The 25,639-nt window shown below is 44.4% G+C and overlaps 1 protein-coding gene across 2 annotated transcripts; it reads left to right on the top strand.

Moving 5' to 3' along the window:
* The first annotated feature begins 14,078 nt into the window (after positions 1 to 14,078).
* Positions 14,079 to 21,369, top strand: LOC125510491 (protein YABBY 2). Of its 2 annotated transcripts, none has more exons than XM_048675690.1 (6): positions 14,079 to 14,319; positions 17,450 to 17,572; positions 18,297 to 18,423; positions 20,092 to 20,140; positions 20,235 to 20,310; positions 21,009 to 21,369. In XM_048675690.1, the coding sequence occupies exons 1-6, from the start codon at positions 14,248 to 14,250 to the stop codon at positions 21,117 to 21,119; spliced, it is 558 nt and encodes a 185-aa protein (XP_048531647.1). In that variant the 5' UTR covers positions 14,079 to 14,247; the 3' UTR covers positions 21,120 to 21,369. The 2 variants fall into 2 exon arrangements, with proteins under 2 accessions (XP_048531647.1, XP_048531646.1); XM_048675689.1 differs by having other exon boundaries at positions 20,089 to 20,140.
* Positions 21,370 to 25,639: the final 4,270 nt, after the last annotated feature.

Here is a 25,639-nt window from a genome sequence, read left to right as displayed (position 1 = left end):
AATATTCCCGAAAAAATCATATTAAATTGGCATGTCATTCTGAGGACTTTTATTTTCGGGATATTTTTATATTGCACAGATAAGCCAGGAAACAGACATAAAATACTATTTTTACTTTATTTAATATAAATAACAGAAAGTAAAAGTGGGGTACAGAAGGTTGTGCTTCTAGTTTCATCCATCTCATGCCCATCAAAAAGAATCCATTAACAAGGTTGATCAAGTCTTGTTAACAAACTCATTCCGATAATCATGAAACCAGAGAAATTTCGAATAACACTAAGTTACCTCAATGGGGATATGCACATCCCCAATAATAAGGATATCATATTTCTTTTTGATAGTAGGAAGAGGAAGTTCAAAACCTCCAAATATAATCGATGGCATTTTCCCAATAAAGTTGATACTGTGAACTTGAGGTTGTTTCCTCGGAAAGTGTACCGTATGCTCATTACCATTAACATGAAAAGTGACATTGCCTTTGTTGCAATCAATAACAGCCCCTCCATTATTAAGAAAAGGTCTTCCAAGAATAATAGACATACTATCATCCTCGGGAATATCAAGTATAACAAAGTCCGTTAAAATAGTAACGTTTGCAACCACAACAGGCACATCCTCACAGATACCGACAGGTATAGCAGTTGATTTATCAGCCATTTGCAAAGATATTTTAGTAGGTGTCAACTTATTCAAGTCAAGTCTACGATATAAAGAGAGAGGCATAACACTAACACCGGCTCCAAGATCACATAAATCAGTTTTAATATAATTTCTTTTAATGGAGCAAGGTATAGTAGGTACTCCGGGGTCTCCAAGTGTCTTTGGTATTCCACCCTTAAAAGTATAATTAGCAAGGATGGTGGAAATTTCAGCTTTCGGTATCTTTCTTTTATTAGTAATGATATCCTTCATATATTTAGCATAAGGATTTGTTTTGAGCACATCAGTTAATCGCATACGCAAAAAGATAGGCCTAATCATTTCAGCAAAGCGCTCAAAATCCTCATCATCCTTTTTCTTGGATGGTTTTGGAGGAAAAGGCATGGGTTTCTGAACCCAAGGTTCCCTTTCTTTACCATGTTTCCTAGCAACAAAGTCTCTTTTATCATAACGTTGATTCTTTGATTGTGGGTTATCAAGATCAACAGCAAGTTCAATTTCTACATCATTATCATTACTAGGTTGAGCATCATCATTAATATTTTTACTAGGTTCATGTTCATTACCAGATTGTGTTTCAGCATCAGACATAGAAATATCATTTGGATTATCAGGTGGTTCAGCAATAGGTTCACTAGAAGTTTGCACAGTTCTATCATTTTTCTTCTTCTTCTTTTTAGAAGAACTAGGAACATCAATATTATTTCTCTGAGAATCTTGCTCGATTCTCTTAGGGTGGCCTTCAGGATACAAAGGTTCCTGAGTCATTCTACCAGTTCTAGTAGCCAATCTAACAACATAATAAATTTTCTTACTATTCATTTCATCAAGCACTTCTTTTTGAGCCTTAAGTTCTTATTATACTTGAGTGGTAACCATAGAAGCATGTTTGCTAACAAGTTTAAGTTCACCTTTAATATTAGCCATATAATCACCCAAGCGTCTAATCATATAAGCATTTTCTTTTAATTTTCTACCAAAATAAGCATTGAAGTCGTCTTGCTTAAACATAAAGTTATCAAACTCATCCAAGCACTGACTAACAATTTTAGTAGGAGGGATCTCAGCTTTATCATATCTATAGAGAGAATTTACCTTTACTACCTGTGTCGGGATATCGGGATCAGGAGGTTCTTCAGTAAATAAAGAATTGAGATCATATGTTTCTTCAACAGGCGGTGAATTAAGACCATGTATTTCTTCAATAGGAGGTAAATTCTTAACGTCTTCAGCTTTAATACCTTTTTCTTTCATAGATTTCTTTGCCTCTTGCATATCTTCGGGACTGAGAAATAGAATACCTCTCTTCTTCGGAGTTGGTTTAAGAATAGGCTCAGTAATTGGAGCAGGAGTTGGCTCAGGAGGTGCCCAATTATTTTCATTTGTCAACATATTATTCAATAGAATTTCAGCTTCATCCGGTGTTCTTTCCCTGAAAAGAGAATCAGCACAACTATCCAGGTAATCTCTGGAAGCATCGGTTAGTCCATTATAAAAGATATCAAGTATTTCAGGTTTCTTAAGAGGATGATCAGGCAAAGCATTAATAACTTGAGAAGCCTCCCCCAAGCTTGTGGGAGACTCTCTTCTTTAATTTGCACGAAGTTGTATATTTCCCTCAAAGCAGCTTGTTTCTTATGAGCAGGGAAATATTTAGCAGAGAAGTAATAAATCATATCCTGGGGACTACGCACACAACCAGGATCAAGAGAATTAAACCATATCTTAGCATCACCCTTTAATGAGAACGGAAATATTTTAAGTATATAAAGGTAACGCGATCTCTCATCATTAGTGAACAGGGCAGCTATATCATTGAACTTAGTAAGATGTGCCACAACAGTTTCAGATTCATAGCCATAAAACAGATCAGATTCAACCAAAGTAATTATATCAGGATCAACAGAGAATTCATAATCCTTATCAGGAACACATATAGGTGAAGTAGTAAAAGCAGGGTCGGGCCTCATTTTATCTCTAAGTGATTCTTTGTTCCATTTAATTAATAACCTCTTAAGCTCATATCTATCTTTGCAAGCTAAAATAGCGGCAGAAGATTCCACATCAAAAAGATAACCCTCAGGAATAACAGACATATTTTCATCATCACTATCATCATCGTATTCAGATTCAATAATTTCTTTTTCTCTAGCCCTAGCAATTTGTTCATCAAGAAACTCACTAAGGGGCACAGTAGTATCAGGCATAGAAGCAGTTTCATCATAAGTATCATGCATAGCAGAAGTGGCATCATCAATAACATGTGACATATCAGAACGAATAGCAGAAGCAGGTGTAGGTGTCGCAAACTTACTCATAACAGAAGGTGAATCAAGTGCAGAGCTAGATGGCAGTTCCTTACCTCCCCTCGTAGTTGAGGGATTGATCTTGGTTTTTGGATCTCTCAAGTTCTTCATAGTGATAAGCAGATATAAATCCCAAGTGACTCAAAGAATAGAGCTATGCTCCCCGGCAACGGCGCCAGAAATTAGTCTTGATAACCCACAAGTATAGGGGATCGCAACAGCTTTCGAGGGTAGAGTATTCAACCCAAATTTATTGATTTGACACAAGGGGAGCCAAAGAATATTCACAAGTATTAGCAGCTGAGTTGTCAATTCAACCACACCTGAAAACTTAGTATCTGCAGCAAAGTGTTTAGTAGCAAAGTAATATGATAGTGGTGGTAGCAGCAACAAAAGTAAAGACAGCAAAAGTAATGTTTTTGGTATTTTGTAGTGATTGTAACAATAGCAACGGGAAAATAAATAAGCGTAAACCAGTATATGGAAAACTCGTAGGCACTGGATCAGTGATGGATAATTATGCCGGATGCGGTTCATCATGTAACAGTCATAACATAGGGTGACACAGAACTAGCTCCAATTCATCAATGTAATGTAGCCATGTATTCCGTATATAGTCATACGTGCTTATGGAAAAGAGCTTGCATGACATCTTTTGTCCTACCCTCCCGTGGCAGTGGGGTCCTATTGGAAACTAAGGGATATTAAGGCCTCCTTTTAATAGAGAACCGGAACAAAGCATTAGCACATAGTGAATACATGAACTCCTCAAACTATGGTCATCACCGGGAGTGGTCCCGATTATTGTCATTTCGGGGTTGCCGGATCATAACACATAGTAGGTGACTATAGACTTGCAAGATAGGATCAAGAACTCACATATATTCATGAAAACATAATAGGTTCAGATCTGAAATCATGGCACTCGGGCCCTAGTGACAAGCATTAAGCATAGCAAAGTCATAGCAACATCAATCTCAGAACATAATGGATACTAGGGATCAAACCCTAACAAAACTAACTCGATTACATGATAAATCTCATCCAACCCATCACCGTCCAGCAAGCCTACGATGGAATTACTCACGCACGGCGGTGAGCATCATGAAATTGGTGATGGAGGATAGTTGATGATGACGACGGTGACGAATCCCCCTCTCCGGAGCCCCGAACGGACTCCAGATCAGCCCTCCCGAGAGGTTTTAGGGCTTGGCGGCGGCTCCGTACCGTAAAACGCGATGATTTCTTCTCTTTGATTTTCTCTCTCCAAAAGCAAATATATAGAGTTGGAGTTGGCGTCGGAGGGTTTCCAGGGGGCCCACGAGGTAGGGGCGCGCCCTAGGGGGGGGCGCCCCCACCCTCGTGAGAAGGGTGTGGGCCCCCTGGTCTTCATCTTTGGCGAGGATTTTTTATTGTTTTTTCTAAGATATTCCGTGGAGTTTCAGGTCATTCCGAGAATATTTGTTTTCTGCACATAAAACAACACCATGGCAATTCTGCTGAAAACAGCGTCAGTCCGGGTTAGTTCCATTCAAATCATACAAGTTAGAGTCCAAAACAAGGGCAAAAGTGTTTGGAAAAGTAGATACGACGGAGACGTATCACTGCCCCCCTTCTCTCCCTGGAACAGAAAAGCTCATCTCCCTGGTTCATGGGACTTTAAGTGGCATGGAAGGGTTAAAAGAGTCAACAAGGTGACTATATTTATATTGTCTCTCCATTTTATTACTTTTCATGGTTTTACTACTGGTTTCCCTAGAGATTTGGTCATTAGAGTATAATGGACATGTGTCCTGGTACATAGTGCTCTTCAGAATCTCCTACTTCTTCTTGAGTTTTTATACTTCTCACCCCTCGCCTCCTGTTCCCATGGGTTCTCGATAATGTGGATGGTTCATACCTCGAGTTGATCACTAACTATCTCTAGTCGCTCCCAAAGGTATGTATTCAAGGTGACACCTTCTAAGATGTGCTGAATTGCAAAAGGCCCGAAATCCGGATCCCTAGATTGGGATTTCTAGTAGACATTAATGTTATTTCCTTGATCAAGCATTATGGTGTCAACTATCAAAGCACCACACTATTCACATATGTAGTTCTCTAGGCTCCTTAGGGAATATATATCCTCTCTGGGAAATAACTTAGGATTTTATGCTTTGCACATCATCTATACATTTTTCGCGGTCGACAATATTGAGAGAAAGTTGTGTGTAGTATACTTGGTGCACATATTGTAACATGTTCCAATTCTGTGACTAAGGATATACACGCATCCACAAATTTATCACAAAGTTGTCAAAAGCAACAAATAAAGAAGATCGTGTCTAGAGAGAGGAAGGTAAACGCCTGTCACATCCTATGTGAACGCCAACATATCTCATATGTTGTGGTTACTAGCATGTTGTCTACATAAGAAACGTGTCCGCGATGTAAGAAAAATGATACAAGGTCTAGTTTAGACAACGACACCTCCAACAAGGGATACGACCCACATCGTTGTCGGCGGCTCCAACCAGTGTGCGAGGTTAAATCAGTGATTTTCACTCTTATAGTAAGTATTGACCTTTACCATGCCTTTTTAACTGCTGCAAAACCATGCGCCCGATCGCGACGGCGCAGTCCGCAGCCGGAGATCGCCGGTGCGTCGGAGGGCGGTTCTGGGCTCTCGCTGAGTCCGACGAGGAAGACGCCGACAACGATGGGGATGCATCCACGGCAGGGTCGCCGTCCTCACCGACACCTCCGGGTCTCATTTGCGATCTATTCCATGCAGGCTATAGCGAAGATGAAGTGGCCATGACGATCGATCAGGTCCTGCCACCGGACGATCCGACGCGTATCGGTCTTCACGCGGGCGAGAAAAATGAGATGATCCGACGCGTTGTTCATCGGAAAACGGCGGTGCTCAAACCTTGGAAGGGTCCTCTACCTGGGAAAATATCTGGTGCACCGGAGCTTGTGGTGCTACCGGTGCACCGAACTCACATTATGCTTTTAAAATATTCAAAAAATCTGAAATAAATTTAGCACACTCATACAACATCATTGTAGGTTGTCACAAAAAATCAAGTTAAAATTCAAAATATAACTTGAAAAACAAAAATGACAAATTCAACACTAAATAGTACATAACATAACTTGGGCTTTAGGTTTGGCCCATTATCACACTGATGTCAAATTTGTCATTTTTGTAGCTCAAAAAATATTTAAAATTTTTGTACGAATTTTTATGACATCATACATTGATGCTGTGTTAACATGCTAGATTTGTTTTCACATTTTTTAAAACATTCTATGCCATCCGGTGCACCGGTAGCACCACAAGTGCGGGTGCACCGGATACATTCCCCCTCTACCTAAGGTGAGTCTTCCGAACCTTACGTTATTCGATATGGTCAGGCCGGAGTCATGGATTACTGTGAAGAAGAAGAAGAATGCGAGGCGGCTCGCCACTAGACAGACACCGACGGCGCTCGTGATGGCCGCGGCGGCGACAGAGATCTCGAACGCGAGATCGCTGATGACTTATGGTGGGCCGGTTCGGACTGAACCGGGTCCGCACGGAGTTGGGCCTAAGTCAGATGGGTATGAGGCCCATGCTGGACCGGGCCATACTCCTATCCACATCGTTATCCCATGCACGTACGAGGGTGATCGTGGTTCTATCTCTCGTGCGCCGTCGCTGCCTGGTTCTAGGGTTCGCAAGCACGGGACGAGAGGCTTCCCGGTCTGTGGAGCTCGGCGGGCGAGGAGGATCCAGCCACTCTTGGATATGGCCGGGCGTGGGGCTGCGCGCCGCGCAGGGCTGCACCGCCGCCAGCTAAGTCATCTGGTACCGCGGGACGGGGTGGGCCGGTTCCGCCGCCGGTGGCGGGTGCCGGGCATGGATCCCTGGCGCCGCCTGGCCAGAGGCCGCCGGCAGGCAGGGGTGTGGCGCGGGGTAACCCGGGCCGTGGCTCTGGCCACTCGAGCGTTCGGCCACCGGGGCAAGTGCCCGTAGCTGCAGGCCGGGGTGGGCCGAGGCCGCAAGCGCCGGCTGCGGCGCCTGTCCCTCCACAGGCCGCGGGTCGTGGTGGACCTTGGTCTCTAGCGCCGGGCGTGACTGGTGTGGCTCCTGCTGGCCGCGGTGGTACTGCCCTTGGGGTTGCGCCGACGCCTTCGGGCGGACAGACGCGTGTCGCACCTCCGCCCCACTACGTCGCGAGGCCGGCTCAGACGTGGACGGGTCCGGCACAAATGAGGCAATGATCCGCCCCGGGACCAGTGGGGGAATGATGGGTTTGATGCGTATGGTGATGGACAGCATCGTGGTTCCTCTTCCACGGGAGGAGGTCGTGGCTACGCCTGGCAGAGTGATGGGTCTGCTGAGAGACCAGAGACCGTTTCTCGGCCCTCTAGGTGGATTTGTCGAGGGAGCATCTGGCCCGAACCACCGCCAGAGAGGAGGCCTTCGTGGCCGTCGTGGTGGTCGGGGTGGGGGTTGTGGGAGGTTTCGCCGACCGCCTCCGCCTCCGGAAGTTGTTGAACATGCCGCGTCAGCAGTGCAGACCGACCATACCTCCACGGATCTTCCTACCCAGGCGATGGAGGTGGTGACAGCCTTGGCCAGTGTTGAGGTTCCTGAGACTGGAACTGTGGCCGACAGGTCTGATGCAGAGCGGCGTCCAAGTATGCGCGTAACAAGGAAAAGATGCTTTGTTACCGTTGTGGTGAGAAGGACCACTTCATTGCTGAGTGCATGGCAGAGCTGTGTGAGTCGTGTGGCAAGCCAGCACATGCCTCAGGGGAGTGCCTGTTATTGCGTGACCAGGCTCCGTTGCTGACTATGTATGGAGTCTATTGTGCCGAGCTTATGTTCTTTGAGTCACCGGCTGCGAGAGAGATTCCGGAGGAGACCCTGAGCTTAACCACCGGGATTGTGAAAGCTACCCAGGGCGAGGTGACTGAGGCTCAGATTGTGCGCAGGCTTCAGGAGCTGGTTCCGAGGGACTTTCATTGGGAGTTGGTTCTTCTCGAGAACAATGTTTTTAAGGTTGATTTCCCCACGGTGGATGATTTGCAGAGATTGCTAAGCTTTGACTTGTGTAGAGTTCCTGGCACGAAGTGCATTCTAGAGTTTCATGAGTGGAAGAAGGTGGAGCCTAAGGGAAAGCCGCTTACGCAGGTCTGGTTGCGGTTTTCAGGGGCTCCATCTAAGCCTTTGCAGGATGCTCGAGTTATGGCCAGTATGGGTATTATGGTTGGGAAGACGGAGAGAGTGGACATGGCTTTTACCCATGCTCATGGGGTGGCCCGGATTTTAGTGAGTGTCCTGGATATTGAGTTCGTGCCTGATGTGGTCAACTGGACTTATAGGGGAGAGGTGTTCCCGCTAGAGATCGAGTTTGAGGACACTGAACTGTTTGCTGATGTGGTTAATGGGAATGATGTTGATATGCACGAGGGTGACGGCGGTGCAGGAGCCAATGGGGCACCAGCTGATGAGTCGACATGTGAGGGGTCTTTCGGATCTCGTCCAGATGCTCAGTCGCCCGAGGATGGGACCGGGGTTGAGCCGGCAGCATCGCCACCGGTGCCTATGACTTTGTTGCGGTTTGGGTCCTTTGAGCCAGCATCAGCGCCTCCCAGACTCTGGAGTGACCGGGTAGACTCTGATGATATGTTTGAGCGCATGCTTCCTCTGTTGGAGTTTGAGGGGGCTGGCGGATATGTGCCTGGACGCTTGGTGAGGGCCTCATCGGCGAGGACTGTGGATGGAGTTGGGGTGGGGGAACCGGAGATTGCTTCTCTTTCCCTCGCTCCTCCTGTGGACGAGGCTTCGGCGCAGATGGCTGCGTCTGAGTTGCTGCTGGGGGAGGGGGTTCGGGGCAGGAGGCCTTGACTTCTCCTCTCCATATCCCGATGCCGGTGACGTCGGTCACGCTGGGGTCGGTCAGCGCTGGGGGAGGGAGCCCGAGGCAGGAGGCCTCGGCTCCTGCTACTCCGGTTGTGGCGGCGATACCCGCGCCAGCAGCAACGCTAGGGGGGGTTGGGGCAGGTGGCCCTGGCTCCTCCTTCATCTTCGGCGGTCAGGAGGACCGCGTCTCCGACGCCGATGGCGCTCCACTCTGCGCCGGTGGGGGGGGGAGGCAGCGGGCAGGCGGCCCCCGCCATTCCCTCTCCTGTCGTACCCGTGGAGGTGGACCCCGGCGTGGGGTATTTGTCTGAGGGGCTTGGGAGCCCGCAGCCGCCTCCTCCGGTAACCTCGGTTGACCCTTTGAGGGACTCAGCATGAGGCTTCACTAGGGAGGAGGTCGTTGCTTTTGGCGGGATCCCGGACCCCGCATCGACGGGGATACGGATGAGTGCTCGTTTCCACGAGCTCCCGGAGGTTTATGATATGCAGCAGCGGTGCGCTATGAGGGCGGCCAAGCTTCAGGAGGCTGCGATCTCTTCTGGTATGTCCGTCAACATATCTAATTCTTTATTGTATTTTTCTAATGAGGAGATTATAAATAATGCAAACCAATTAGGAGTTTCACTAGGTGCTAATGATAGTGAGATTTCCAATTCGGTGAATGACCTGTTAGATTTGGAGGCGGAGCGTGCCTTAGAGACTATTCGTAATCTTGCAGCGGTTAAACCGATGAATGATGATGAGATTGATGCGTTAGGGGTTAGAGTGCTCAATACTTTGTGTGCGGATCTAGCACCCCCCAATCATGAGTCTGAGGACGATGATGTGCCCCTAGAGACTGCCGATGGAAGTATCGTTCAACCCGGTTATGAGGACCGGGCGTCAGAGCCTAGTAAACAAAAGCGCAAGTGGAAACGGAAGATCTATCCCGATTCTGCAGTTCGTAGGAGTGCTAGGATTCGGACTACTAAAAAATTCCACGACGAAATATGAAAGGAATCTTTTGGAATAGCAGAGGTCTAAAGGACTTGGCTAAAAGAAGGTTTCTTGCTGAGGCATCTCTAGAGAAGTGTTTAGACTTCATTGCTCTATCGGAGACTGGTAGAGAAAACTTTGCGCCCCAGTTCCTATCCTCTCTTGCAGGTGGTATTGATTTCGATTGGCATTGCCTCCCTCCGCGAGGAAGATCAGGTGGTATCTTGCTAGGTGTGAGATGCGATTCGCTTGAAGTCCGAAGTGTAGTAATGGGCGACTTCGCGGTTAAGTTTTGAGTCAGGTCTAAAGTAGATGGTTTCAACTGGGCTTTGGTGGCGGTTTATGGTGCCGCACAGCCCGAGCTTAAACCGGAGTTTCTGGCGGACCTTGTTCAAATCTGTGGGTCAGAACAGCTCCCAATTTTAATTGCGGGTGATTTCAATATCATTAGGAGGAGAGAGGAGAAGAATAATGATAACTTTGACGGCAGGTGGTCGTTTATGTTCAATACCATTATTGAAAGCTTAGATCTGAGGGAGACATAGCTTTCGGGTAGAAAGTTTACCTGGGCTAATGCTCTGCCAAACCCAACCTACGAAAAACTTGATCGAGTTCTCACGAGCGTGGAGTGGGAACAAAAGTTCCCTCTAGTTACGGTGCAAGCTCTCTCGCGGGGAATATCCGATCACACACCCTTGTTCCTGGACTCAGGGGAGCCGAACCACGTGGGTAACAAGAACACCTTCTCTTTCGAGATGTCATGGTTCGAACGCGAGGGCTTTTTGGACCTGATTGCCAGCGAATGGGCTAGGGGTGCATGAGGTACGGCTGCAGTCGAGCGTTGGCATAATAAGATTAGGCATTTGAGAAGCTTCTTACGAGGTTGGGCTAAACACCTCAGTGGTGTGTATAAGATTGAAAAGGATAGACTCCTCTCTCTTATACAGGCCCTAGACATAAAGGCCGAATCCACGATTTTGCTGCCAGCTGAGCTCCAGGTTAAAACTGAGGCGGAGAAGAGGTTGAAAGAACTTCTCCGTGAAGAAGAATTGAAGTGAGCTTTGCGAGCTAAAGTCCGCAAAGTGGTCCAAGGGGACGCTAATACTCAATTCTTTCATTTGATTGCTAATGGTAAGCACAGAAAGAAGCGTATTTTCCAACTTGAACAAGATGAGGGCACGATTTTAGGACAGGATAACCTAAAAACATATATTACCGAGTATTATAGGCAGTTATTTGGACCTCCGGGGGATAATTGTGTGTCCCTCGATGAGTCCAGGACTGAGGATGTGCCTCAACTATCGGCTGCCGACAATGATATTCTGGTTGCCCCGTTTTCAGAGAAGGAGGTGTTTGATGCTATTGCACAGATGAAAAACAATAAGGCGCCCGGACCGGATGGATTCCCGGTCGAGTTCTATAAAAAGTGCTGGCACATTATTAAGGGGGATTTACTACCTATGTTCCACGATCTGTTCTCTGGACAGCTTCACTTATTTCACTTGAATTTTGGAACTATCACACTGCTTCCTAAGAAAACGGATGCTGTGAGAATTGAGCAGTTCAGGCCGATCTTCCTCCTCAATGTTAGTTTCAAAATCTTCACCAAGGTCGGGACTAATAGGCTCACACAGATTGCGCATTGTGTGGTGCAACAATCCCAAACTGCTTTCATGCCCGACAGAAATATCCTTGAAGGGGTGGTCGTCCTGCATGAAACGCTCCATGAAATCCACTCCAAAAAATTAGATGGAGTAATTTTTAAGGTGGATTTCGAGAAAGCGTACGATAAGGTCAAATGGCCATTCCTCCAACAGTCATTGCGTATGAAAGGTTTTGATGAAGCCTGGCGCCGACAGGTTGAATCATTTACGCAAAAAAGTAGTGTGGGAATTAAAGTAAATGATGATATAGGTCATTACTTCCAAACACATAAGGGCCTAAGACAAGGAGATTCGATGTCCCCTATCCTGTTTAACATTGTGGTGGATATGTTAGCAATTTTGATAGGAAGGGCTAAGGAAAATGGTCAAGTAGGTGGATTGGTACCTCATCTTGTTGATGGAGGTGTATCCATCCTTCAGTACGCCGATGATACAATTATCTTTATGGAGCATGACTTGACCAAGGCGAGAAATATGAAGCTTGTGTTATGCCTATTTGAACAATTGACTGGGTTAAAGATTAACTTTCATAAGAGCGAGCTGTTCTGTTTTGGTAGAGCCAAAGAAGAACAGGAGGCTTATAGGCAATTGTTTGGGTGCGAGTTGGGAGAGTTACCCTTCTCTTACCTAGGTATTCCAATACACCATCGTAGGCTGACAAACAGAGAATGGAAGTGCATAGAGGACCGATTTGAGAAGAAACTGAGTTGCTGGAAGGGTAAGCTCATGTCATACGGAGGCCGATTAATCCTGATAAATTCGGTGCTCACGAGTATGCCTATGTTTCTCCTATCGTTCTTTGAGGTCCCAGTTGGTGTTAGGAAAAGACTGGACTTTTATCGATCGCGTTTCTTTTGGCAGGGTGATGAGTTTAAAAGAAAATATCGGCTTGCTAAATGGGATATCATTTGTAGACTGAAAGACCAAGGGGGTCTTGGTATTGAGAATCTAAAAGTCAAGAACAGATGCCTTCTTAGCAAGTGGCTGTGGAAGCTCTCATCGGAGAATGATGCTATGTGGGCTCAAATCCTTCGAAGCAACTACCTCCAGACAAAAACTTTGTCCCAGGCCACAGTCAGGCCGACTGATTCACCTTTTTGGAAAGGACTGATGAAAGTCAAACAATCTTTGCTTAATAGGATGAAGTTTGTTGTTGGAAACGGTGCTAGTACACGTTTCTGGGAGGATACTTGGCTCGGCGATACACCCTTGGCCATCCAATATCCGTCTTTGTACCGTATTGTCCGACGACGTGAGGTGTTCGTCGCATCGGTATTTCAACCTATCCCCCTTAATATTCAGTTTCGACGGTCGCTAGCAGGCAATCATTGAGAAGAATGGCTCCGTCTAGTTTTGAGACTGATGGACGTTCAGCTTTCTCAACAACCCGATGAATTACGCTGGAAACTGACTAAGTCTGGAGTATTCACAGTTAAATCAATGTATATTGATGTTATTAATTCGAACTCCATTCCTACATCCAAGCATGTTTGGATTGTCAAAGTTCCTTTGAAAATAAAAGTGTTTATGTGGTTTGTTCATAAACAAGTGATTTTAACCAAAGACAACTTGATAAAGCGTAATTGGACAGGACCTACAAGGTGTAGTTTCTGTGATCGGGATGAGACAATCAGACACCTCTTTTTTGATTGCCCGTTGGCCAAAGTCCTTTGGCGGACGGTCCACATTGCTTTTAATATCAATCCACCGAATTCTGTCAACGCATTATTTGGGACATGGCTTAATGGGATTGAGCCTGACTTAGCGAGACACATTCGGGTTGGAGTTTGCGCTTTGCTGTGGACTATCTGGACTTGCAGAAATGATTTGGTTTTTAACAGAATATCACGTATCCGTTTTTTGCAGGTTATCTTCCGAACCACGGCACTGATCCGTTCGTGGTCGCTACTCACTCCGATGGAGGCCAGAAAGCTTTTGGTTACTCGATCTTTCCGTTGGGAGATGGTAGCTCGGGATATCTTCAACCGGTTTGAATGGCGGTCATGTAATATGATAGGCAACTAGTTTATCTATTTATTTTTAGCCAGCCGGTTGTGGCGTCTTTTCGTGCCTAGTTGGTGTTTCTAGCCTTGCTGGGCTCTGTGTGAGCCTTCTCTGCTTTTTTATTACTTTTGGAGACCTTGAAACAATGTTGGCACTGCTTTATTTGGTTAATAAGAAGACCGTATGCATCACTCTGATGCAGAGGCCGGGGAGCCCCCTCTTTTTTAAAAAAAAAAAAACTGCTGCAAAACAATGTCGTCGGATTTAGCCGGTGAAGATTTGTGTTGCAAAATGGAAGACGGTACGAAATTTACCTAGCCCGTCCTTCCATGGGCACAAAGAGGGAGTTCCCAACTTCAATACTAGTGTTATTTTCTTGCTAAAATAATTAATAGTGATATTTGCATTTCCACCGTCATCAACTGTCCTTGCGATGGAGGGCGACACCAGCAAAAAGCGTCCCCCACACGCACACCTCCCGCTCCTGCTTGCACCACTAGCAAGCTCCTCTCTCTCTCTCTCCCTCTCTCTCTCTCTCCCTCCCTCTCTCTCTCTCTCTACATTTCTGTATTTACACGTTGTACTGATATAAATATCAGACGGCACTGTGGCCACTAGTACGTGGTCCTTCACTTCTCCTTCTTCTTCTCTCCATCTTCCTTCTTTCGTCTTCCTCATCCTCTCCCCCCTCCCCTTCTTTTATTCGCGGAGGTATCTTGCTACGTCCGCAAGGGAAATAATGTCGGCACAGATCGCTCCGCCGGAGCATGTCTGCTACGTGCACTGCAACTTCTGCAACACAATTCTCGCGGTAATCTCCCCTTCCCTCCATCTCTTTCATGCGCAGATCTACAAGCAGGAGAGATGCGTGCAACTAGTAACTCTATACGATCTATCGAGTTTCTTGCTGGATTTTGTCCTTTTTCAAAGATTTGCTGGAAAAGGCTTCAGAGAGAGATTTATGATTTGTTTCTCCTTCCTTTCGCCGGCCGGGGGGCTGCTTTTGTTCTGCTCGCCGCCCGCATGCAGCTCAAGAGTTTTCTTGCTTTCCCTACTTTCTGTTTGTTAATTCGTTAGGATTTTGAAAAGAGAGCCAAGGCCAACACATAATCGTCAGAACAGATCGAACCGCTTCTCTTCTTGCAATCTTCTCATCGAATCTATGGACATCTGCACATACGCATGGCTCTCTTGAGTTGAGTTAGTCCACCCTGTACATGGGTGTGTCTGATTTGATATCGCTGAGTCAATCCTGAATCTGCGTTAATTAGGGCATCATCCAATTGTTGCTTCTTAATTTTCTCCGATACGTATCCCCTCATGGTCTCTTCTTTTTACTGGGAAGATTATTATTTTTTTGCGACGGATAATGGGAAGATTAGTCAAGATATGGCTAGCTTTCATTGTCTCTCGAACTTGTGGATTTCTTGCTAGCTTTCATGACCTATTGTGCTGCAGCTGTGTACTACTGTGCATATTAGTTGTTTTCTTTTCCAAGAACAAGCACTACATGGCTTATAGAGCACCATCGCTTCTAATGTCTTCTAATGGTTTTGATTCTAACTAACTATCTAAAGCAATTTATGGGTTTTGTGCGTATACTTTTCTTCTACTTGAATTTGCAAGACGGAGCATGCAATAACAACGTAGTTTCGGCGTATTATTAACTGATGTATTTGTTATTTAAAATTTGCTCAACCATCTCATGTCTCCCTCCTCACCTTAAACACAAAGCACACAAAGACCTGCGAAATTACAATATTTGTGTCAATATAATTTGTAAAAGCTAGCAAGTTTAATTAGTTAATGATCTCAGTAGCAATTCAATGTTGGGGTAATGTTGCTGGGATCAAGTTATTGATCTCAATTTAATCACTTGTTTGGGTATTTTTTATTCATCTGAACCAAGTCACGTTTTTCCGCGGGAGTATTAGTTTACGCTAGAATTAATGCCTTCGCAACATCAAGACACCTTGTATTCACTTATTTATTGGAATAGAGGAACAGTGGCATACTGTGCTAGCTAGTGAGTTGCCAGTTGCCAGCAAGAAATTCCAAGCAAGGGATGCTTCCTGTCCTCATATTTATTTTCCTCTTCTCCATGCTCCTGTGCAGCTGTGCTTTGTCTCGGTTGATTTCCTTGGTTTTTCTTCTGTCATGTTTACAAAGTGCTTTGTTCCTTGGTTTTGTGTGGAAGAGTTTATCAGATGTCGAAGTGGAAGTAGAAGTAAATAAAAGCGAATCTAAATTGGAAAATTGATGGTTATAAATCCGAGCTTGATTCGAAGGACTTATTGGAAGACCTGCCTCTCTCACTCTCCATGTCCTTTTGTTTTTCTGTTTGCACCTTGCAGTGATGCATGAAACTTGTCAAAATTTACTGCAACTAGTACTACTACTGACAGAGGAGCTTGAGACCTCAGATTCCCCCCTCCCTTATTTTGGGATTTAGTTTGTCCTTGCCATCGATCATTAGTGTGTTTGTACCTATTCCACTCAGCTTCTGCATAGGCGACAAGTGCTATCAATATCTCTTCAGTGTGTGGTTCGTCCATATGTGCAGATGCTTGGTACAAGTACTATCAATATGAACTTCGACATTGAAGTAATGCCGTCTTGGTCTCTAGCAATCAGGATGAAAAAGAGATCCGGTCAGCTGATAAATCTCCCACCCACCAAATCTGAACGTTAAACTGATCATTTGATGTTCATCCTGAAATAATTCCACAAGATGTTGCCTTTATCCGCCTCTCCAGGTGCATGCCGTCTTCGATCATCGTCTCTCTCTCTCTCTCCCCCCTCCCCTTGAGAGCTAGCTCAAAAGGAGAGATGGATCTAGCTTGTTGACAGACATTCACACACCTGCATGCCCCACTACGAGCTGTACCATGCACAGTGTATGCTTGAGCGTGAGCTAAGGCTAGCTAGCGCGCGTGAAGTGCCTTCTGCATGAACCGTCGCTGTCATCTTCCTCTCTTTCCTACAGTACAGTGTTTCTTGCTGTGATCTTTAATCCTTTTTGCACTGAACTGAGCATGGAGCAGAAATGATGGTACTAGAAGAGCATGCATGCATGTGTGACAATTTTAACTCATTATCAGTTTTTTTTCTAAGGAAACGCCCTCAGGATGTATAGTATTTGTGCTTCTCTACAATAATGGGGGAGAGAGAGAGCATGAGATGGGGTGTGATTTGCAGGTGCACACATTTTTCTCGAAAAAAGCACCTCAAGATATGGAGTGTGATTTGAGCCAACTCCCTTCATGCGAGCAACAGCAAACACAATCATTTGCAGATGCATTTGGCTCACTTGGTTATACTAGTCATTCTTATGGGAGTGAGTGCCCCCAGAAAAGAAGGCTGTGAGGAATCAAACAAAGTGAGCACGGCTAGGACATGGTCCTTCTTCAGGTTGTGGTTTGGTTGCAGGCCAGGGCACTCAACAAGGAAATCTGAAAAGAAAATGGAAAGGGCAAGGTGGCAACCAATTGGCAGGCATTGGAAAAGGATGCCCTAGTTCTGATTTGGTCCAGCTGCTTGCAGGTTGCAGAGCCCTGATAAAAGTCATGGAGAGCGACTGTTTTACAGCAGGCAGGAGTTAATTAAAGAGGGAGAGAGAGAGAGAGAGAGAGAGAGAGAGAGAGAGAGAGAAATCCTGGTTATGTTCAGAGAGCAAAAAGCTATGGCTGTGTGCATATCAACATATATGAGTGTGTAGATCTGCTCCAGCCTTTTGAAAATGTTTCTTTGGAATTTAGCATTTGTTACTTCATCCACAGAGAGAGCTGGTCATTTTGTTCTTATGTTTCTTCCTTTTTGTTTGTCTTGTTTTGCTGTTTGGTTTCAACTAGTAATTTTCTTCAGTTGCCCATATTCTTTACAGCTTTAGTTAACTCAGGAAACCCAACAACTGTGTCCCCTTACATATGATCAATCTGCAGGTCAGTGTTCCAAGTAATAGCATGCTGAACATCGTCACCGTCCGTTGCGGGCACTGCACGAGCCTGCTGTCGGTGAACTTGAGGGGATTAATCCAGTCGCCACCTGTGCAAGATCATTCCCAGGTTGACATGAATAGTACTAATATTTCATGAACTTTACGCGTACTTTTCAAAGCAGTTGTAATGGTTGGCATCGTTAATTAGATCACTCTTATACAAAAATGATATAGATATGCTAGTCTTGCAGATAAAATTATCATGCCTAGTGTGTACAAATTTTTCAGAAATTCCTCATTTCACATGTTACCCGTATAATTAATTACTACTGCATTGCTTGTATCTGTGTTACCATAGGGGGTAGAAAGAATGGTAAGTACTCCTACTGGAAGGGAGAGGCATGTAGTAGATGCCAAACGAAACTCCTAGCATAGCTTACCCTAACTGATACTCTAGCTTTGTAGGAGAGAAAAGCCAGCGTGCATGCATGGGTCATGTCATGCTTCAACACTTTATACAGTAAAGACAAACTACAGCATGCACACTGTTTGCTCACAGGAAAGAGTATTAAAGCTCACATGGAAGAATGGCACATCTTTAGTGTCGTGCATGCACGGTTCGTCGTTCTAGTTTTACTGATTTTGAGCAAGAGTCTTGCACAGTTTGTACTGTTAACATATGTTACTTTGTATTATATGGTGTGCTATACTGAAAGTTAAATATACTATGAAGTATGAATCCATTTTTACAACAACAAAAATGATGCTTTAGCCTAATGTTCTTCTGGGTTTCATCTCCATAATGATGCTTCAACTTAATGAATTAACTTAATTACTTGACTTGGTGACAGGAGAATTTCAAGGCCCACAATATCAGCTTTCGTGGAAATTACCCGGACTATGGCACATCTTCTAAATACCGGATGCCAATGATGTTCTCAACAAAAAGTGACCAAGAGCATATGCTCCACATGAGACGTAAGACCAATGCATATATATATGTTCTATTTGTACGTTTTAGTTTGTGAACCAAAACTTTGTTTTTTGCCCTCTTGACCAACATAAATAGATGAATTACTATGGTCTGAAGATTACACCATGATGGACTCTGAAGCTAACTTGTGAAACCAGTGCAAAAATATATATTCTTTGACTGGTTTTAGAGAGTGTTTTTGCCGCATGGATATAATGGTTTCATTGGTCATGTGTCGGCACTCGGCAGTTGATCTCCAGAAGAGCATCGAAAAGTGAAGATTGTCGCCCCTAGTTAGACCGAATGTGAGAGACAGAGCTGGTGATATATCGGCTTAAATTGTTCATGCAACCTACGATAAACTAACCTACTGTTAGCAATAATCTTCTCTAGCAGGTTAATTAGTTAGTTTTAGTTTGGACTATGCTAGTATTGGGCAACACGCATGTAGTACATGCCTTGGTCCTGTACGAGGTAAGATATAGTCCATAAGAAGGCTCAAAGTCCTTGTTTTGAACGAATTTTAATAGAAAAAAGGGCTCCGCCTAATGCATTCAGAACCACATATTAGGGAAATGGAATGACAATGAAATCAAATTGGTCTATTTTTCATGATCTTCCTGGTTGACTAGAGAAATCCCCCTTTATCTGATTAGAGCGGAAAGGACCCGCAGAATTTTTACTCTTATAACGCGAATCAAATCTATTTGATTCACCGTGTAGGACTAGCGTGTTGTGTTAGGCTGTGTCCGTGTTAGGATTAGCTAGTGTGTTGTGTAGGACTAGTTCCTACGTCTCCTATAGGCAGTGCAATAGTATTCAAGGTAACCGGTGATTAGAGAGTCCGGTTAGGAATTGTATCCTGGTTGTGTCTGAGTAGGTTTAGTAGTTTGGGTCTGATTAGGACTTAGTTTACGGTGGTGTTGGCTGTGTGTGTGTGTGTATACGCACCAGCCGGCTATGCTTTGTTCTATCAAGTTGTAACACCGTCGTGATTTTGGCCAGAGTTTTTCATGTGCGTGTTCGTCGTGATTTGATGTGATTGATCCTGAGGGCAAGTTCCAACACCCACATTGTCCCGCGGTGTGGCAAAAACCGACTTCAAAACTAAGATAGGTGTTCCTTCTACAGTTTTAGGAAGTTGGAGATATTACATATTTACGATGAGATATGCGCGCCTTTCTGTTCTACAGTGATACTAATTCAGAAAATAAAAAACTTAATGCATGGTAGGTCGGTGTTGGTTAACTACTATATTGTATTTTTGTTGTTGTGAAAACTACAATATTGTATTGAAACATCTCACGTGCTTGATATTTAGAAACAAAACAGGAACGCAGCTCTATATGGAAAAGGAATAGAGAAATGAAATTTAGATATCCCATACAGCATTACTTAATTTATTTAAGAAACTTGGCATTGCCATTCAAGATGTATGATGGGCATACCTCTGTGGAAAATAACTCTATATATACCTCGTATAGGAGTTCATAGCTTTGTCATTCAGAACCAAATAACATTGTACCGCAGAATGTAACTATATATTCATGAAAGGGAAAGTAAATAACTTCGTATTTGCATAATATTCAGTGATGGATTTGAGAGTAATATACATGTAAAGTGTTAGCTCCTGATTAAGTTTATATTGGTGAACCTTTACATGCATACAGCAGCTCCTGAGAAGAGGCAGCGGGTTCCTTCAGCGTATAACCGATTTATTAAGTAAGCTTTAATCAATCAATTCCAAGCTTGCACTGACAACAATTAAGCTGCGCTGCGTTGTACTAATAATTCGATTTTGGCACATCAATTGCAGGGAGGAGATACGAAGGATAAAAACAAACAACCCTGACATAAGCCACAGAGAAGCCTTCAGCACCGCAGCAAAGAATGTTAGTACATTTTTTGCATAACACATAGGCTATTATTTTACTACCACTGTTTCACACATGTGCATGTCATAATACTTCACAGTTGATCATTTATGCATATTGATCTTATAGGAGTTTCAATGTATGTCTTGTGTAGAGAAATGTTCTAGTTTTGGGGCGGTACCATGCTACCACTGCACGGTAGCATCCATAAAAAGTTGCGATTTTAAAAAAATGTGATAGGTGTCTATAATCCTACAGAATTTCAAATTCAAATTTGATCTACACATAGAGTAACAGAGAGAATAAACCAGCTATGAAAAGTATAAAAAAACTTTTAGGGGTGCTAAGATCGACCACAAAAAATTTACCCATAGTGTTACTGGCATTAGAATCCTTCTGGTGTAAGAATTACACGTTACAGCTGATTAAAGAAACAACATATTAATTGCTAGATATTACATGGTGCTCTACCATTTGCTTTTGCCATATCATACACTACAGCATATAACTGCGCCATTTCTAGGGCATGTTTGAACACACACGGAAAATTATGGCATAATTCAGATTATCTATGTTTAAAAATATTCAAATACTTTCAGAGGGGTCCGGATCCTAGTATTTATTACTAAAATCCATATCTATGCTGAATCTCTCCAGAAACAATTGATATGAAAAACTACTGTGAATTTATATAACTCTGCCTATTTCTATTTCAGTGGGCGCATTTCCCAAACATTCATTTCGGGCTAGGCTCCAATGAGAGCAGCAAGAAGCTGGACGAGGCCATCACGGCGCCTATCCCCCAGAAAGTTCAAGGTCTCTACTGAGACATATATTCCTATATGCATGATACTTTCATATTGTGAGTAACCTAAGGAAAACCTAAGTTAATTTCTGAATCAGTTTGTGAGTGAGTACATAGATCATGAGCGAGTGATATGCATGAAGTGAGAAAGAGGCATATGGGAAGTGTATGCAGCTAGCTAGCTAACGTCCATGCATATAAAAGGCGTCTGAATAAACCCCTTGATCGCTAGTTTGTTATTTAATTGCTTGAAAACAATCACCTTGCTTGAACATGTCTGTATTAGGATTTGGTTTGGCTAGTGCAGGTCACTTCAACCATCCTCAATAACCTTACCTAGAAAATGCAATACATTTATTACCCAGTTGATTTGCATTCGGTTATATACTGAACCATATAAGAATGCAGCATCATGGGGTGCAAAAAGCTAAGCCTCCCATAAAGACTAAATGGACGTTTATATGTAGCACCCATGTCCTTAATGTAAAACGTGAAACTGATGGATGTTATATGATGGATCAACAAAGATTTTATATCCAAATGTCATTCAAGGTAAAGTGGCAAATTTAATATTAATGGCACAACATTATGGTCTACTCTCTCGTTAAGTTACCGCCTTTCACAGGGATAATCCCTAGCTCATACATGCGTCCTTGTATGACTACTGAGCCTCGAGGGGCGAGTGCATATAGAGGTACAAACTTGGAGGGCAAGTAGTACAGGAAGATGATTTATCACTAGAATATTCTAGTCAACATCTAGTTACAAATTTCCAATGTGTACCCGTATTTTGTATTCTTACAGTATGCCGCTAGGGTCACAGGAACACGTGGTTTGCGCTACAGAGTTTGATTTACTATTTCTGTTCCATAATTCTTGCCGTGGAACTAAAACCATGACAATAATTATGAAACGGAGGGAGTACTAATACCTTATGTAAAATACTCACTGCTTTACTATTCATAAACCATGAACGTACTCTGTAGATATTCAATTTGATCAACGAAATATGAGTTACACATCATAACGGTTGATTTTTGACATATAACTCACATTTTCTTGGTTAAATTTATGATCAAGATTTTTTTGAAAAGGGCAAAAGATAAACCCCATACATTAAATACGGAGAAGTTTAACAAGGTTTACAAGCCTGAAGGCCAAAACAAATGTTTTTTATCCTGGCATAAAATTACGCAAGTGTTTTGCTCCGGCTAATGCCCAATTTCGCGCCTCGTTACGGAATTTGGATATGATGATGTGAGGCGGTGTAGAAATGTTGTGGAAGACTCTTGAATTGGGCTCGGTCCAAAGCTCCAAGTGACAAGCCCTATGAGGGAAACCAACACCTTTCGCCGCCCATGTCAATCCACCAAGTTTTGACATTGTTGAAGCCATGCCAAGATTTTGTGTGAAGCCGGGGAGATCGAACCAATTCCTCACCATAGTCCATATTCAGATGGAGAGACGTCATTGAAAGAGCAATATCGCTGCCATCTCTGGAGTTCTCTTGCACATGGGCAAAGCCCACAATTAGGTCATCCACGCTTGGTGAGTTCATCCACCGCCCAAACTTGACTCTGAATGATGATCCACGTGAATAACTTACACTTATGAGGAGCCCAATTTTTCTAAACAATAGCCTCGAAACTAGTGGATGTGGCCTCGATGAATTGGGCAAGATAAGAAGAGGCCCTGGAGTAATGCCCAGAGGACGGTCCATGAAATGGTGTCAGACTTTGTTGGCTTGGAATTGAACTTGGGACGTGACCCGCCAAAGTTCGATGAATTCAAGTATGTGTTGTAATGTGAGCCCGTTCTCCAAGTTGATGTGGTAGACCCAAGCATTGTTATGGAGAGCATCCATAATGCATCGATTCTTCTTTTTTGAAATGTCGAAGATAGAGGGACCCATGTCCTTACTCCAATGGCATGCTGCGCCCAAGCGGCTTGCCAAAGCTCGTTATGTTGTCGTCCTCAATAGCGATAGCAGTGAAAGTGTAGAATAGGCCCATGTCCTCGGTATTGCACGGGCTACTGGTGCCCACCCAAGTACTGCCTCGGGTGGTCCATTCAACCCATGGCCAATGGAACCCCCCAGAACAAGCGCAAATTTCTCAAGGTTTACGACCCTGAGCCCTCCAAGAGTGGTGAGGCGGCAAACCGTCTCCCAATTTATTTTGAATTTGCCAGTGGAGAATTTATCGGAATCCGCCCAAAGGAAAGCCCTTCTTATCATGTAAATGTTGCAAGTCCTCATTCGGGATGTCAATTGAGCTTAGGTGATAGACCATGATTGAGGTGAGGACTGCCTTGACCAAAGGCAGTGCGGCCCGCCTCAGTGAAATGTTTGCCCGTCCAAGGAAATAATTTTCTTTTGGAACTTTATCCTCAATGTGTTGGAAGTGAACCCCTCTCAACCTCCCGGCGACCTAAAAATGTGTTTGTGTCTTATAAACCGGAAGGGGGAGTATATATATGTCAACAGCCCAGCTACCTTTGGGGGACATGCATTTTTAGCCCAAATATTCTTCATGTAAAATAGTTAACACCAAGTATATTCTTTGTATTCGGGTGACAAGAAACATGTATGCAAGTTTGTGTAACTTATGGTAAATAGACCAGGTGGTACCAAAATCACGTGCGTTGCAGTAGTATATATTCTGGCATTCTGGAAAAAAATTACTATATTTTTTGTATACCCGAAGTTCCTTTATGTAAAACTAAGAGGATGCATGCATTATTAGTCTAGCTAGGCCCGATATAGCTAACCCGTGGAACAGATTCGGTTTCCTACCCTAGCCGCCACCAGGAGCCAGGCGACTAGGGAGGCAATCTCCTTCCACCGATATCCATCGGCGAGGGCACTGGCCCGCTCTCCCTCTGGCTACTGCTCCGGCGGCAGGAGGGAGGGGGGACCCCGTTCCTCTGCTCTGTAGTTGAGGTTTGGATTTGTAGGTCGTGGAGCGCCGTTCGGATGGTGGGAGCGGCGTCCAGACGAATAAATATGTCTTAACTTCACTCCCACACTGGCGGTGCCCTTCATGGGGGCGTCTCAGAGTTGATGGCATCGTGTCGGCAAGGCGGCGGCAGCGACTCCATCAGGTGTGTCTCTCCTTCTGCTCTGTCCCCGTTGCTGCGGCGTTGTCTCCGACGTCATGGTGGAGCAGGGAGGTTTTCTCATTTAGGAGTACGCGCAGACGGTTGTCTATGCAAGTGACAGCTGGAAGATAGTGCATCTTGTGCTTGGTTTGTGGTTGTAGGCTGACAGTTCTGGTTTCCTCCTCCGACGTCGTAGTCATGCGTGGGTGTCAGTTCTGAAGTTCGATGGCGTGTCCAAGGACACGTTGCCCTGGTATGATTCTTTCAACGGCAATAGTTTTGCTTCAGGCAAACTACTTTGGAGGTCCGTAAAGTTGCTGATCAGTGATGGAGCCGCGTCGAGCTCGGATGAAGAGATAATCTGTCTTCTTTTCTTTAGTGGAGAGGGACAAGCGTTGGTTTTTTCATAGGATTATCCTATCTTTTCAGTCCTGTAAGGTCGATGTTTACATGCCTTGTAAGTGGATTTTTATTTTATTAATAAAACACGTATTACTATGCAAAAAAACAGGCCCGATATAGCTGCCGCCCAAGAACTTGAAAAACAAAATCTGTTGTACTCCAAAACCAAAAGATAGCTACATCTGCTAGCTCGAAGTCCGTCTCTCTTAAAAAATCTGTTGTGATCTGGCGGGCCATATAATCCATTTGATTCACCCATAAAAGTTCACCTACGCTGGCCGTGGCCAGTCACGGTGGACTGGTGCAATGGCATCGTCGTCGGCCGGCTACGAGTGCCCCGCGCGCGCGTGTATGATCGCATGCATGCGTTCTGTCATGGCATGCATGCATGGCCCCTACACACGCCCGCCCCCCCGTGCACAGAGGAGCTGCTGGCCCGTGCTCCCACTCCCGCCTGTATTCTGGAGAAATTAATCAATGGAATCTCTATCTAGCTCAGTGCTCAGTGCTCAGCTCTCGCTCAGTGATCGCTGACCGCCTGACCGTGTGTGTTATTTCGCTTTTAATGATTGTTTGTATTGTTTTCCACCACTCATGGACAGAGGTAGACCATGGCAGTGGCTGATATCTGCACTGAAATTGAATGTGCTTGAGCCAGTGAAATTGAATGTGCTTCAGTACCACCGTTGTTGGCTTGTTGCAAGATCAGAAGGGGAGAAATGCATGCTAAAGGAGCGAGAAGGCACGCGTTTCCTTCCCCAGGAGAAAGGAAAGATGCACCCATCCATCTCAATCTTTCAGGTGGTCGCCGTCTGATTTGCTCCGAGATTCCCATGCATGCATCCACCTAGGATCTACTCCTCTCGATCTATCTTGCGTGTTATCGTACGAGTTTTAGGATGTCCCGCCAACATACATACTACTCCTACGTGCGTATGTACAGCAGGCTACGTATAGCGGTATAGGTACACCTCAATCCGCATGTGCACTGTCATCTATACCGATCGATTGATGGAGCTGGATCGATGTCAAATAAAGCGT

Source organism: Triticum urartu, chromosome 5A (genome assembly GCF_056163025.1).
Source record: "Triticum urartu cultivar PI428250 chromosome 5A, HENAU_Tu73, whole genome shotgun sequence".
NCBI lineage: Eukaryota > Viridiplantae > Streptophyta > Magnoliopsida > Poales > Poaceae > Triticum > Triticum urartu.
The sequence above is the reverse complement of the archived record's forward strand: the minus strand, read 5'-3'. Positions and strand labels throughout refer to the sequence as shown.

Coding starts and splice junctions, on each gene's coding strand:
- LOC125510491 (XM_048675689.1), top strand. CDS start 14,248: ATGTCGGCACAGATCGCTCCGCCGGAGCATGTCTGCTACGTGCACTGC. Junction 14,320..17,449: donor TCTGCAACACAATTCTCGCG/GTAATCTCCCCT, acceptor ATCAATCTGCAG/GTCAGTGTTCCAAGTAATAG. Junction 17,573..18,296: donor CTGTGCAAGATCATTCCCAG/GTTGACATGAAT, acceptor ACTTGGTGACAG/GAGAATTTCAAGGCCCACAA.